The sequence below is a fragment of the Malus sylvestris genome, chromosome 10 (genome assembly GCF_916048215.2).
Source record: "Malus sylvestris chromosome 10, drMalSylv7.2, whole genome shotgun sequence".
In the NCBI taxonomy this organism is placed as follows: Eukaryota; Viridiplantae; Streptophyta; class Magnoliopsida; order Rosales; family Rosaceae; genus Malus; species Malus sylvestris.
Window position 1 is genome coordinate 38930121 of NC_062269.1, and position 14466 is coordinate 38944586.

Here is a 14466-nt window from a genome sequence, read left to right on the forward strand (position 1 = left end):
GAAGATAAAACCCAAAACATCCCCAAATGACAAGAAAATTGCCTTGATTGCCACGGTTGTCAGGATTCAAAGTCAATCATAAACTGACATGTAATAAAATTGAAGCATGTGACAATGTGTAATACAAGAAATTCTTGAGTGCAGCCATCGAATCCCACCCCTTGTATTTTGACCCTAACCACTGTCACATCTTGATCTAAGTCTTGAAGAGTCTTTGGCTGTACAACCACAGGCTTAAGAGTCTAAACCGAAGAATTGCTTGTGTAATAAACCAAACACACTACCATTTATCATTCACCATCTTCTAAATTATAAAACTAGAATGATAAATTAGCAACCCAATGACTTCAAAAGCCCTATGAAAAAAAGAGAGAAGACAACCCAAATAGGGGGTTTGCTTTCATGAAAGAGGAGTGGCGAAAAGGAAGTGTTTATTTTTGGTTTTGTCAAAATCTTAATTAAAATAAGAGAAGCGTATAGGAAATTTCTCAAAAGTGAGATTCTTCATAAAGTCTCTAGCATTTTATATTTTTGGCACAATATTAACATGTTGAAATAATAATTAACGTTAAACTGTAAAATATCAGAATGTTCCTAAATAGTTTCATTTTAAAAGAATCGGGTTAGTATTTCTCTTAAAATAAATTAAATATGGAAGGAAGGAGAGAATGAAGATTCATTAAGGCAGAGGGGGAGGGGGGGGGGGATACGAGTGAGATTTGATGGAGTAGAAGGGGACAGAATAGACATCCGCCCGGAAATACAGGGGATGCCGTACAACACCTCCACTTTTCAGTCCATGATATTTTATTAAATTTCAAACTGATTAAACTAAAAAACCCTCACACACTCTCTCATCACTCTCTTTCTCTCTCTCTTTCTCTGTCCTTCTGCCACAATCACACCCAGCAGTTGCAGCGTTGCAGCAGCAGCAGTGCTGCAGCTCAGCCTGCAGACAGAGAAAGAAATTTAATCTTTTTTTTTTAATTTAAAAACCGAAAAAGGGATTCAATTCAGCACCAACAAAATCCCGTATTAATTATCTTATCTGATTTTTTTTGCGTATTCATTTCTGTTTTGTTTTTCTCTACTCCAAATTATAAAAGCTTTGAACTTTGATTTGATACCCAAAAGCCCATCCAAAAGAAAATTAAATAAAAATTAAAAATTAAGCAGAAAAGAGAGAAGTGCTTTTCTGAGCTTTCTTTTAGCAAAATGCCATCAAACCCATCTCTCAAAAATGCAGAAATGAAACCTCCTATGCTCTCTTTTCTCACCTCCATGTTATAAACAAGCACAAGCATAAGCAGAAGCAAAAACCCAAGTGCTTTTCTCCTTCTTCTTCCTCCTCTTCCGCTTTTTGGGTACGTGCAGTTTCTGTTTATTTACACATGGCTGGTCTAATCGATCTGAACAGTGCGACGGAGGACGAGGAAACGCCGTCGTCTGTCTCGTCGTCTTCGGCCTCCTCTGTCTCCGACGCTTTGGGTTCATCGGCGTCGGTGTGCTTGGAGCTCTGGCACGCCTGCGCGGGCCCGTTGATTTCGCTGCCGAAGAAAGGGACTGTGGTGGTGTATCTGCCGCAGGGCCACCTGGAGCAAGTATCGGATTTTCCGACCTCGGCTTATGATCTCCCGCCCCACCTCTTCTGTCGGGTTGTTGATGTCAAGCTTCATGTCATTCTTCTCTCTCTCTCTCGACAATGTTTTGGGGTTTTGGATTTTTGATGAAATTTGATAGCTTTTGGGGTTTTTGCTATCTGGGTTCTCAATTTCTTTAGGTTTTTTTTGTTCGCAGGCTGAGTCTGGCACTGACGATGTCTTCGCTCAGGTTTCCCTTGTTCCTGAAAGTGAGGTGGGTTTATTTGTACAGGTTTTTATTTTCTGTTTGGTTCCTGAGAAAATGCTCACATTCCGTAGAACCGAAACAATTAAAAACCCAAGCTATAGAATTTCACTTTCTTTCTTTCCCGCTTTGACATTTTTAAAGATGATATGTTTAGCATGTCGGACTCCTTTCTAATAGTCATTTTATGAATTTATGAATTAATTACTCATAATTTGTACAATTTGATTTGGGGGTCGATGTTTTAATATTTTTTACTTTTCCCGGTGATTGTGTGATGTTTTTGTCTATCAAACAGGGAGGTGAATTCACTAATGCTTTAATCTGTGTAGGAAATTGAGCACAGATTGCTGGAAGGGGAAACCGATGCAGATGGCGAGGAGGATGTTGAGGCAATGGGGAAGTCAACCACACCCCACATGTTCTGCAAAACCCTTACTGCTTCCGATACTAGCACTCATGGAGGGTTCTCTGTGCCTCGTCGTGCTGCCGAGGATTGCTTTCCTCCCTTGGTATTCCTAGTTCATATTTTCCCCCAACGTTTAGTTCAGCTTCAGCATAATTTTTATGAGATTGAATCATTAGTCTAATCAAGTACATGTTAGTATTTTGTTTTTGAGTTGAATCGATTGTGCTTGTAGGATTACACTCAACAAAGGCCTTCACAAGAGCTTGTAGCAAAGGATCTGCATGGCCTGGAGTGGAGGTTCCGCCATATCTATAGGGGTAATGCAAAAAATATGATCCGTTTCTGTGCTTCATTAGTTGGGGGTTTATCTTTCCACGAAACGGTAGCAATCTTATTAGAGTATAATGAATTTTGTAAATTGGATGCTTTAGATTCAATGTTGTTCTGTTTCTTATTCCTTTTTCCAATTGGTTTGAGTAGGGCAGCCACGGAGGCATTTGCTTACCACTGGGTGGAGTGCTTTTGTGAACAAGAAGAAGCTCGTCTCTGGAGATGCAGTGCTGTTTCTTAGGTATATAAACCCTTTGACTCAAGAAATTTTGGATGCCTTTATTTATAATTCTCATCCAGTATTTATAATAGGGGTGACGATGGAGAACTGAGGCTAGGAATTAGAAGGGCAGCCCAGGTTAAAAGTTCTGCTACTTGTCCAACTCTTTGTAGCCAGCAATTGAACTATAGCACTGTCACCGATGTGGTGAATGCTGTATCCACAAAGAATGCTTTTAATGTGTACTACAATCCAAGGTAATATGGCGTTCGTCATTTAACATATTTCTAACGTAATCTTGAAAGTTGCCGTGCTTTTGAGACTTTTGACCTTTCTTTCCTTCTGCATCTTTTTCCTTATAATCTTCCATGATCTTGTAGGGCCAGCTCTTCTGAATTCATAATACCTTCCCGTAAGTTTTTGAGGAGCCTTGATCATTGCTTTTCTGCTGGAATGAGGTTCAAAATGCGTTTTGAAACTGAAGATGCAGCAGAGCGAAGGTTTGGCATTCTTACTTTTGAAATAGTTGTAGTTATGCTCAGAATTTTGATTAAATTTTTCGTGTTGGCAGATACACTGGGTTGATAACAGGGATTGGTGCATTGGATCCTATAAGATGGTCTGGTTCAAAATGGAAATGCCTAGTTGTACGTATTTTCTGCAGAAGCTTTTCTGTATATATCCTTTTTTTTTCCTTTTTTTTTTCTTTCACTTTTTTGTTTGTGCGTATGCTTTTATCTGCTTGAGAAGGGCCGGATGGTGAATGCTAATGTTATATCTAGCCTATGCAGTATCCACTTCAGGCACTAAACCAAAAGTTATCCTTAGGGGACCATAAATTCTGTATTTATCTTTTTTATGGGACACTTTCCTTTTCGTATTTGTTTTTCTACTTTGAGATTCCAAAGACCATTTCATGAACAAAACTGTGATAAGCTTTTTTTGAACAATAGTTGAAGCGTGAGAGTGCAAAAGGTAACAAAACAAAGTGGCTAGCTTCACCATATTCTAACTAGGATGAATTGCGTACACTTATTTTCATATATCATGTGAAATGTCACGATTTAGTGGAGTTTCTGGCTAAATTTACACTGGAAGAATAAGTTTTCTCTTGTAGTAGCCACAAAGTTTATCTTAATTGTTTATGAAGCCACCCTGCCCATAGTCCTTAGGAGTAGACACTCAGGGTCTATGAGCAAGAATGTCTTGATAGTGAGAGTTATTTTTCACTGCCGTGAAAGTCGTTTACCTAAACATCATAAGCGATGTTTCCTCTATTCTATAGCATGACTTTTAGTTTAATTCGTTCTTTCATTGGCTCTAGATATATAGGTTTTGAACATTTCTGTGCTCTTACAGGTCAGGTGGGATGATATAGACACAAGTAAGCATGGCAGGGTTTCCCCATGGGAAATTGAGCCATCTGGTTCTGTTTCTAGTTCCCATAGCCTAATGGGAACTGGTTTGAAGCGGTCCAGGATTGGTTTGTCTGCAACAAAATCAGAATTTCCAGTTCCTAGTATGTCCCGTAATCATAGCATGACAATTCATCATAACACTGATCTCTGCAACTTAATTGATTTATTTGAGTGTTTCCTTTTCAGATGGGAATGGAGCATCAGACTTTGGGGAATCTTTAAGGTTCCAGAAGGTCTTGCAAGGTCAAGAAATTTCAGGGTTTGATACTCCTTTCAGCGGTCTAGGTGTTCAGAATCCGCATCCATCTGAAGCAAGGAGAGTCTTCCAGGGTTCCGGTGGTTCTGGGATTGCTGCTGGAAGTAACGGTCTCAGACAGTCACTTGTGGATTCTGAGATTGCCTCAAAAGGCATAGGCTTTGGTGAATCACTCCGATTCCATAAGGTCTTGCAAGGTCAAGAAATATTTCCAAGCTCACCATATGGAAGAGCTCCCGCTTCTAACAAAGCTCATGAATATGGTGGACCTGGAGTCTATGATGGTTTTCAGGTGCCTGGCTTTAGAAATGGATGGTCCACCATGATGCAGAGCAATAATACACATGTGCACCCATCTGCCACATCTGTGCAAGTTTCATCACCATCGTCTGTGTTAATGTTCCAGCAAGCAATCAACCCAGTTACGGAATTCAATTCGGTATACAATGGTCATAACCAAGAGGAACATAGAGTTATACATCCAACCCCATATGTCTCTGAATATGACGGTGGAAGGAAAACATCATCCTCATTTGGTGAACGTAACTTCAGCAGGGAAGATCATGGAGGCACGCATTCTTACAATCAGCATGGTATTTCAAATGATCCAGTTATAAGTCGATCAACATTTAGTGGCAGTCAGGATTCAGTTTCACCAACCAAAGGTAGCTGTAGACTCTTTGGTTTCTCATTGTCCGAGGACAAATGTGTCCCGGATCAAGCCCCTACTGCTGGAGTGCGGTTTCATTCAAAGCCTCCTTTGATGACTTCAGCAGTTGGAATTACCTGTACTAAAGTAAGCAACCTCTTTGCTGCATGAAATACAATTTTCAAATGTTAGAATTGGGGGATATTTAATCTTGTATAAGACGCATATGAATGATCTGATTTGCGAGTTGTGGTGGTATGTGTAGGATTGGGCTTTTGACTGGCGCGGAGAAAGGATGGAAAGCTGTTTACAAGGATAGTGATCATTCTGCGCTTGTTGCAAATGGTCCACGGCAGTAACTAGTAAGTGCTCAACCGTCTTTCTATTTTTGATCTGTTTGCCACCTAGCATCGGAATCTACATGCATTCTTCGTTGCCCGTCTCTTGTCAAAACTTCCATACCGTATGGCTTGAAGTGCGCTTGTACACCTTACCTATGGAACTCATTGTGGCCAAATATGTCGTTGCACTATATCTTCAAAAGTCGTACAAGTAACCCGATTAACATGAAGAAGATGCTTGTAGTTCGCTTGTTTATTTGTTTGAACTTCGTTTTTTGCAGGCAATGTTACCGTAATGTCAATAGTTATGCTTTGTACTGATGAAGAAAACACTTCAAACTCGGGTTTTCTTCAGGTTTATGTGTGTTGTGTCGTTTGTGTAACTTAATTTTTGAGGCAAAAATTGTAACTAAGCGCTTCAAGTGGCTTTGATTTGTATTTGTTAATTCAGCTTTGAGAACAAAAGTTTGTAGAATCTAAACTAATATTGCTTCACCCTCATATGATAGTCCTGTTGAAAGAGGGCCTATCTGAACTAAGGCAAATTCTATCTACCCGATTGTAATATTTAATTAAATTATTGCCCCTACGTGATGTTTGTTCTGTCCAAAAGCGACCTGCAATTTTCTTAAATTAATTTATCGTTTATAATTATGATTATATTTAAAACAATTAACAAATTTTGTGATGTAGTTCTTGTTAGAGAATGTACAACTCTAAAATTTTGAATTATTGTTGGTCTTAGAATGTTTAATCAGTTGTTTGGGCTTACTCAGCCTACCTTTTTTATTATCTCTCTTTACATGTCAGATGGACAATAATTTTTGCTCTTTAAAGAAGTAATTTCATTTTGCTTTGTGGATAATTGTTGAAGGGGATGGATCCGTGACACTCTATTTTTTCTACACAGTTTTTGTAGGGCTTAATCCTTAATATATTTTAATGATTTAAACTATCTTTTAGAATATCATTTATAAATCATCATTGCAATACATTACAAAGTAAGCTCACAAAAGCATGTGAAATAAATTGTGCCATGGATCTGCCCCATTTTTAAGTACGGATTTTGAATTTTAATTCCCCCTAAGATGATTATGATTTTATAATAATCCCAAGACTATCTATTCATTATTCTTTCTTGCAACCTTTAATGATAGATTCTCTCATTTGTGATCATATAATAAGCGCAAAACTCTGTTTATCGAAACGGGTTCATGAAAGTTTTGCTCGCCATCTCTAGTTTAAAAGGATCTTATTTCATGATCTTTGCTATTGATATGTATTAGTATTATTGGTGGTCCACTATTTCCTCCTTTTCCTACCAGGATTGGAAATACTATATTTTACAAATCTATCGATTGAGTAATTTTTCCAAAATAGTGTATGAAGAAGTATTTCGAATCATTGATTCATTTTATTCCAATTAAGCTTCGTATTGATCTGGAAGTTCGACAAAGTGGTGACGAAAGGGATAACTTGTTAAGAATGTTAGTTTGAAGAATGAGTGATTGCCCTCATCAAATTTTGACCAAATCTTATAAGGGATTGGCAAACTTTTCAAGAGAAATGTTACGGAGACACACTTAAAAGTGGGATTTTCCATGAGCTTTGTCATCTTTTGTTTTTTACATAATATTTTATAATATTAAAACGAAATTAACGTTAAACTGGAAGTTGACAGAGAGTACACAAAAAATTTCATTTTGAAGAAATCCAATTAGAATTTCTCAAACTTTTCAATTCAGTTTTATTATTCCTTGCCGCACAATTCGCAAAATTTTGCACGGTGTGCGATTGTTTGGAACATGTCCTGTCATATGAATTGAAAGTCTTAAATTATAGAATTAATGGAATATTATATTTTGAGCAGCCTTTGCTTCAGCAATTTTCTTGGAACACGTTCACCACAAAAAAAAGGTTTCCTGGACACAGTTTAAGATCCTCCCCTTTGATTCTCTTATTTATTTAAAGAATTTGATAAACGATCCAATCAGCTAGCGGTCAACATTCTCAAGAAGTCATAACCTTAAGTGCAACCGTGTACAAACAAATGTACATTATTTACTTGAGCTATAAATTCTTTATTCGAAAAGAGTTATTTTTCAACCTTCAATTTTGATTATAAATAGGTACTAATTAGTATGGCATTGGTCATATGCAAATTACTTTCAATAATTTGCTACAGTGATGTATAGAGATTCAAGGATTCATGTGTCCTTGAAAATCGTTTTTTGTGGTCCAAAAAACAAGAAGCCGTGTCTAATAATATACCATGAAAATCACAAAAACGTGCTTAAAGTATTAAACATCAAAAAGCAGGTGTAAAAGCTAAGAAACTCCGACGGCTGTTCATTCAACAACAACTCGGACTTTAAGTTCTTAATCTCCTAATTGACATTCCCACGTAAGAAAAACCAGGAAAATACCCTTCTGGATTTACAAATATTCTTCATGTCTCGTAAAGTGCAATCCTTCCATGCAATTTTTAGTATTTTCCACATGTGATGGAGCATGCATTGTCTTTTTATACAACCGCTAGCGGCATATATATATAAACACATCTGGAAGAGAACGAGAGGTGTGCTGTGATGGGTTGGACTGTACACATTTCCCATTCCCTTGAGTTTGTCTTTATATATGTGAACACGTCATGAGTACAGTAAACGACCGAGGAAGAGTCAGACATGGCGAACCTCATGCAGAAAAAGCCCCTACTTTACGACCAACTTAGCATCTTCTCTGAACTCCACTGGGTCCCAGGAGCCAGGAGGTTTATATGTTTTCCTTCCTTTACATTTAGCTAGCTTAATAAGCGTATATTAGGTTTTCAGAGAGACAGAGAGCGATTGAGAGAGAGACAGAGAGAGCGATGGCTGGAGACAACGGAGCTGCAAGCACACTTGAAGCTACGCCAACATGGGCTGTAGCCACCGTTGTCTTTGTGTTGATAGTGGTCTCCACAATTATAGAGTATTTGCTGCATCTTTCACACAAGGTTCGTACAGTTATATCCATATCTGTGTGTGTATATATACACATCTAGGGGTTGAATACGAAGTTATAAACTTCATATATCTGCATTTTAACTTGCATTGATTAAGAAAGCAGTTTCTGTAGCTCATGTGGTTAAGAACATTTACTTCTGTCGAGCAAGATTTTTTCGTTTGAATTTCCCCTCCCGGGTCACTTGTATCAACTTTTAACTTTGTTGCATGCAAGGCTGATATCGATTAATCAGCTGGACTTTTAACATGGGGAAATGATGATTGGTATCGAACATTTTTGCAGTATTTTCATAGGTTGAAAAGGAAGGCTCTCATTCAGGCTCTTGATAAGATCAAATCAGGTTAGAATCCCTAACATTCATATTCATGAGAAAATAGAAATCATAGTTAATTTGGATAGTTTGGTTTTTGAAACTGTCTCTCTCTGTATATTATGCAGAATTGATGCTGCTAGGGTTCATATCGTTGCTACTAACCGTTGGTCAAAAGCCAATTGCAAATATCTGCATCTCTAAAAGCTTGGGTGATTCTTTTCTTCCTTGCAAGAGCTCCACCCACAGTGATGCTGAAGAGGAAACCAAATGCTCTAACCAGGTATATATCTACTTATTTACAATTAATTAAACCAATCTTAATTAGAACTGATTAATGCAAGTTTTAATGGTTAATTACTATATCTGTATTTCAGAATTAATGATGGGACTAATGGTTGATGAACAATACTGAACAGGGAAAAGTTTCTTTGATGTCCAGGGAGGGCGCGAATGAACTCCAATACTTAATTTTTGTGCTTGCTGCGTTCCACGTTTCGTCTTGTGTCCTCACCTTCGCTCTTGGTATGGCCAAGGTACGTAATTTCATTCACTAACGTACATGTTTAATTAACGCATGGGGAGTGAAAGGTAAAAGACGGAGATTGAGAGAGATGTGAAAAAAATGTACTTAAGTGAGAGAGATGTGAAACAATTATATGGTCATCAAATTCTTCCAGTTTTACCATTTCAGAAATTTCCGGTACTTTTCTTGTTCCATAAGTCAAAGTACTAGTATATGATTTGATAGATGCATAGGAGTTTCTTTGTCTGCTTTTGAAATCTTGGGGACTTTGGAAGCACTTTCGTTTTCCTTTTCTTTCTTTTTGTGTTTTCAACAAGGGCGACGTTGAACCCGAGTTTGACTATGGTGGCTTTTGTTAAATACTTTTGTTGTTCCAGATGAAAAGGTGGGAGCTTTGGGAGGCAGAAACCAGAACATTGGAGTATCAATTTACTCACGGTATGATATTTTTTTTTTGTTGAAAAAAAAAAGAAAAAAAACTCCCACCATATGATTTGAGATGATCAAATAATTTTAAAGGAAATATTTGATATAATAGAAAAGAAAATATAGAAAAATGATCAATTTGAGTTGTTCCTCCAACAATTTTTAACATCAACGAGAAACACTCTACAGATAAAAAATTTTAAAAAAAAACTATCACCAGTCACCAATCAAATGTCAATGCCGTGTGCAATAAGCGTTAAACAATGCCTTCATCAAAATAATGTCTTTTAAGCATTTTTTATTATAAAATGGAATTTTTATGGGTTTTTTTTTTTTTTTTGAATAAATGATATTATCTACACTAGGTGGAGATGGTGAGTTTAGCCTCATAATGGGTTAAACCATTTTGATGAAGTATTTTTTATGGGTTTCTTATGTCTAAGCCATTTTGATATTATATACCATTAGCCACCACCATTTTCTTATGGGTTTCTTATGTCTTAAGTATTTTTTTATTATAAAATGGAATTCTTATGGGTTTAATTGTTTTAAAATGATTTTTTTTTTAATTGAAATGATGTCAATGGTAGTCAACAACGGCCAACAGCGTGCCTAAATCATATTTTAATTGGCGGCTGCTGAGACGCGTCGCAATTGGTATTTTGTGAGGACTGAGTTTTTAACCATTTATCGTCACTAATTATGTGTTAGTCCAAATAATAATGTAGATCCACGAAGGTTTCAGCTCGCACATCAAACATCATTTGGGAAGCGGCATTTGAGATGTTGGAGTGATCACGGATTCCTCCGTTGGCCGGTAAAAACTCAATCAAAACTAATTAGCCACCACCATTTTCTGTTAAAAGTTAAAACCAATAGGAAGCTTGATGTGTCTTTTGCCATCTGCAGGTCAGCTTTCTGAGACAATTCTTTAATTCTGTATCAAGAGTGGATTACTTCACTCTCAGACATGGATTCATAACGGTATTAGAAAAATTCCAATCCAATTTAATAAGAGAAAATCTAAGGAGAATGTGGGTTTATCTATGGATTCTGTGACACCTTACAATTTAATGTTAATTTCCATGTCAATATTATAAAATATTGTGCTAAAAACATGAGGTGACAAAGAGTCCATGAAGCGTCTCGCATTTAACGGTTTGAGAGAGTCTCCTTAGCATTTCTCTTTGAATCAATCAAAACATGCATGGTCAAATTTAATGGTTTTCTTTTGCTTCTTTACTTCTAGGCACATTTTGCAGAAGGAAGCCGTTTTGACTTCCAGAAATATATAAGAAGAAATTTGGAGAAGGACTTTGGTGTGGTTATGGGATCAAGGTAAACATAATTAAGATGGCTCTTCATGAACATAACCACTTGACGTTAACTCTTTCACATAACAATTTCCAGTTGTATATCTCCTTATGTTTATCTCTTTATCATTTGAAGGTGCTTCTGTAAAAAATATCGATGCTTAAACGCGCTTTTGTTAAAAGCACATAGACATTTTATTAAAAGAAGCACTTAAAGTCGCATATGCTTATTCTAGAAATCACTTAAAGTGTTTTTTGTATTCTGTAAGCACTTCTAACTTTTTTATGTCAAACATTGTCAGAAGCGTTTTTTATGATCTGAAAGCACTTTTAATTATTTTAAAAACAGTTTCAAACATGCATCAGTCATCGCGTGACTAAAGAGCATAGAACACATTACAAGGCACATATTCCCCTCCAACCGAGAATTGGGATAATCATAATTGATCCATTTTTATTCTTTATTTTTTGCAGCTGGTGGATTTGGCTGTTCGCAGTATCCGTTGTCATATTCTTCACTGCAGATGGTAACATGACCCGAATCCATTTAATTGATGAAATATATCTGGTTAATTATCGAGTTTGATTTGGCTAACTCAACCATTTGCTGTCATCTGCAGGTTTTTACAATTATCTGTGGGTTCCCTTTATTCCGTTAGTGGTAAGAACATCAACATGCTTAAAACCGTTTATGCCTTATTAACACACTAATTGTGATTAGAGATATAAGATCTCTGAATTTGATATGCTTTTGTTCTTTTTCTGCAGATGCTCTTGCTGGTGGGAACAAAGCTTCAGGAGATCATAACTAAAATGTGCCTAGACAGCCATGATAAATCTCATGTTGTTAGAGGAGCTTTGCTTGTGAAGCCCAGTGACCACTTTTTCTGGTTTAACTGGCCCCAGTTGCTTCTCCATCTTTTGCACTTCATTCTGTTTCAGGTGATTCTTTAATTAGTAATATGTTAACTTTAAGTTCAGTGTAATGGAAATAAGCAAACAAGATCATCTATATTCTATATAGTCGCTAGTAGAAAACACTACTTGCGCGACTAAACGTTAGGCAACGGAGCACTTTTCGTCGCCCAAGCGTCCTTCATATGACAAACTAAGGCAATTGTCGCGCAAAATCCACAACAAACCTAGTCCGGACTAAGCACTTTCCGTTGCCCAGTCCGGCTATAGAACAAAAGTTTGTTTTGATGACATTGATAGTGCGTCGAAATCACTGTCCCCAAAAAAACTTAGCAACATTTTTTAATCGAAAAAACATGACAATGCCAATGTATGTTTGTTCTTCATTAAAGAAAGTCAAGCACAAAAATATTTCTGATGCTCTATAATCATCTTCTAACTACTTGTCATTTTTTCTGGGTGTTGCAGAATTCCTTTCAGTTGGCATTCTTCACATGGACCTGGGTAAGTAAATATTTTAACCTAATATGTTGTTTCAATTTTGCAAATGGGATAATTCCCTTTACGAATTGCATGACTAATTGTTAATTTCTACAAAATAAAACAGTACAAATTTGGGCTCACATCATGCTTCCACCATGAAACTGAGGATATTGTCATAAGGCTGGCCATGGGTGTAATGGTACAAATCCTATGCGGCTATGTCACTCTGCCTCTCTATGCTTTGGTCACGCAGATGGGTACATCAATGAGAAAGGGCGTGTTTACTGCAAATGTGATGATAGGGCTGAAAAAATGGAGAGCCAGGGCCAGGAAAAACCTAGCTCTTCGGAACCCGGCACGATTGTCGTTGGATGCTTCGCTTGAAACTTCACTATCAGTAAACACTTCACCTTCTTTCAGTGCTCATGAGGCTTCATTCTCCACCGTAGAATTTGGTCGTCCGTCCGACGATGCAGAATATGTAGCACTTGAAATACTGGAGGCCCAAAAAGCACATGAAAAACAGGCAGCTGAGGTACAGCAAAATAATGGTTCTTAAGATCGATGGATCTGACTTGAGCAGTAGTAGAAAATCTCAAAGATGATCAATATCTATTTGGCCATTGGAGAAGACCAGTTTGTTTGTTTGAGTTTTGGCCATGATGGGGTTGTTTGTACAGTTAAAATTTCCCCCATAATCTTGTGCTTATGTTCATAAATCAAATTAGAGCTTAGGAAATGTGATTCAATTTTGCTGCCAATTAATGAAGTCAATTTACTTATTTTTTCGACCAAAAGAATATTCAAGTCACTTGTATATTTCTCCAATGATTGCTTAAAAGTTACCAGCCAAAGAAGCATAAAAGCACTCATAGGCTTTCTTCCCTCTTGATCTTAGTGTATGCCTTGTTGAAGTGTTCTAAATGGATGGTCCAAGAGTGAACGCGGCATAACAACGATCCCTTAAACATTTAGATGGGTCATACAAACTCACTAATTCTAAGTCATTGGGACGGAGATAGTCTAGGTGTGCGCATCTTAGTATGATATATATGCCTTGTAGCTTAGTTCCAACGAGTAAGAGCATTTTCAATAGAAGTTCCTATTTAAGGACTCTCATCATCAATTTTGAGGATTCGTTTAGGGATTTTAAGAAAAAATCCAGGTCCGTAATGGAATATTCAATATTGTCTGAAAGTCTTTGTAGTATAATCCTTAAATGTAAGGACTAAAATATTAAAAAATATTGTTCATTTCGTTGGAGTATTGTGACAGTTACTAAAAATTAAAACGCTATCTCTACTTTTGGTTACGCAATGGTTAAAAAAACAAAAGAAAGCTACATGAATGACTACCGACATTCACGTGTGTGGGTTCAAAAAACAAGGAAAAGACCAAAAAGAAAAGTTGTTGTGCAGCATTCACACGTGGGTGAGGTTTGTTTTCTTACTCAAAATCAATAATAGTGAGCCCATTCTTTGAGTCCCTATTTACAGTCCTCACATTTGAAGATTTCTTTGAGGTATTCTGCGAGTCTATGTATATTGAGATATTTTGATGACTTAAAAGCATTTTGTACCTATATTTAAGAACTATACGGTTGTAGAGATTTCATTCAGGGTCCTAGTTTGGGATGCTCTAACTATATTTTCAACAGAGGACCAATCAAAAGATTTGCAAATTGCAACTTGTTTTATATCTGATCACAAATTAATAACGAAGCGTAACGATGTTACCATCAAACCAAAAACTTTTTCCCTAACATAAACTGGTAGGAAACGTGGAAGTAGTTATGTAGCTGCATTTAGGTTATTAGTTTTGCTTTGATGATGTTTAAAAGAGTACCGTAACGTGGTGCCCGTTGGACCGATTTGCTAAAAAGATTTGAAGTAAGGAGCATTATACATTAAGCACGTAGATTGTAGATGGACCACTCGACCAAAATAACGGAAAAAGATTGTAGATGGACCACAGAAATTACGAAACCAATGGGCCACGGCATAAATTAACAAAGTGGTT

General features: G+C 37.0%; 2 protein-coding genes across 3 annotated transcripts; both read left to right on the top strand.

Moving 5' to 3' along the window:
* Positions 1-800: 800 nt before the first annotated feature.
* On the top strand, positions 801-6057 carry LOC126588039 (auxin response factor 3-like). 2 transcript variants are annotated; one of them, XM_050253172.1, is made up of 12 exons: positions 803-1676; positions 1798-1854; positions 2178-2357; positions 2487-2571; positions 2735-2825; positions 2897-3061; positions 3185-3304; positions 3376-3451; positions 4164-4323; positions 4409-5274; positions 5393-5489; positions 5750-6057. In XM_050253172.1, the coding sequence occupies exons 1-11, from the start codon at positions 1392-1394 to the stop codon at positions 5444-5446; spliced, it is 2139 nt and encodes a 712-aa protein (XP_050109129.1). In that variant the 5' UTR covers positions 803-1391; the 3' UTR covers positions 5447-5489; positions 5750-6057. The 2 variants fall into 2 exon arrangements, with proteins under 2 accessions (XP_050109130.1, XP_050109129.1); XM_050253173.1 differs by having other exon boundaries at positions 801-1676; positions 5393-6057.
* A 1990-nt stretch (positions 6058-8047) lies between these two features.
* On the top strand, positions 8048-13229 carry LOC126588040 (MLO-like protein 12). The gene is made up of 13 exons (XM_050253174.1): positions 8048-8463; positions 8757-8814; positions 8913-9067; positions 9204-9320; positions 9688-9748; positions 10465-10553; positions 10646-10720; positions 10986-11074; positions 11524-11576; positions 11670-11710; positions 11818-11991; positions 12433-12468; positions 12572-13229. The coding sequence occupies exons 1-13, from the start codon at positions 8338-8340 to the stop codon at positions 13004-13006; spliced, it is 1509 nt and encodes a 502-aa protein (XP_050109131.1). The 5' UTR covers positions 8048-8337; the 3' UTR covers positions 13007-13229.
* Positions 13230-14466: the final 1237 nt, after the last annotated feature.

Bases quoted from the DNA above. Each gene is read 5' to 3' on its own strand.
- LOC126588040 (XM_050253174.1), top strand. From the start codon at position 8,338: ATGGCTGGAGACAACGGAGCTGCAAGCACACTTGAAGCTACGCCAACA. The intron at 10,554-10,645 runs GTAAAAACTCAA...TGCCATCTGCAG, and splicing joins ACGGATTCCTCCGTTGGCCG to GTCAGCTTTCTGAGACAATT. The intron at 11,711-11,817 runs GTAAGAACATCA...CTTTTTCTGCAG, and splicing joins TTCCCTTTATTCCGTTAGTG to ATGCTCTTGCTGGTGGGAAC.
- LOC126588039 (XM_050253173.1), top strand. From the start codon at position 1,392: ATGGCTGGTCTAATCGATCTGAACAGTGCGACGGAGGACGAGGAAACG. The intron at 3,452-4,163 runs GTACGTATTTTC...GTGCTCTTACAG, and splicing joins CAAAATGGAAATGCCTAGTT to GTCAGGTGGGATGATATAGA. The intron at 5,275-5,392 runs GTAAGCAACCTC...TGGTATGTGTAG, and splicing joins TTGGAATTACCTGTACTAAA to GATTGGGCTTTTGACTGGCG.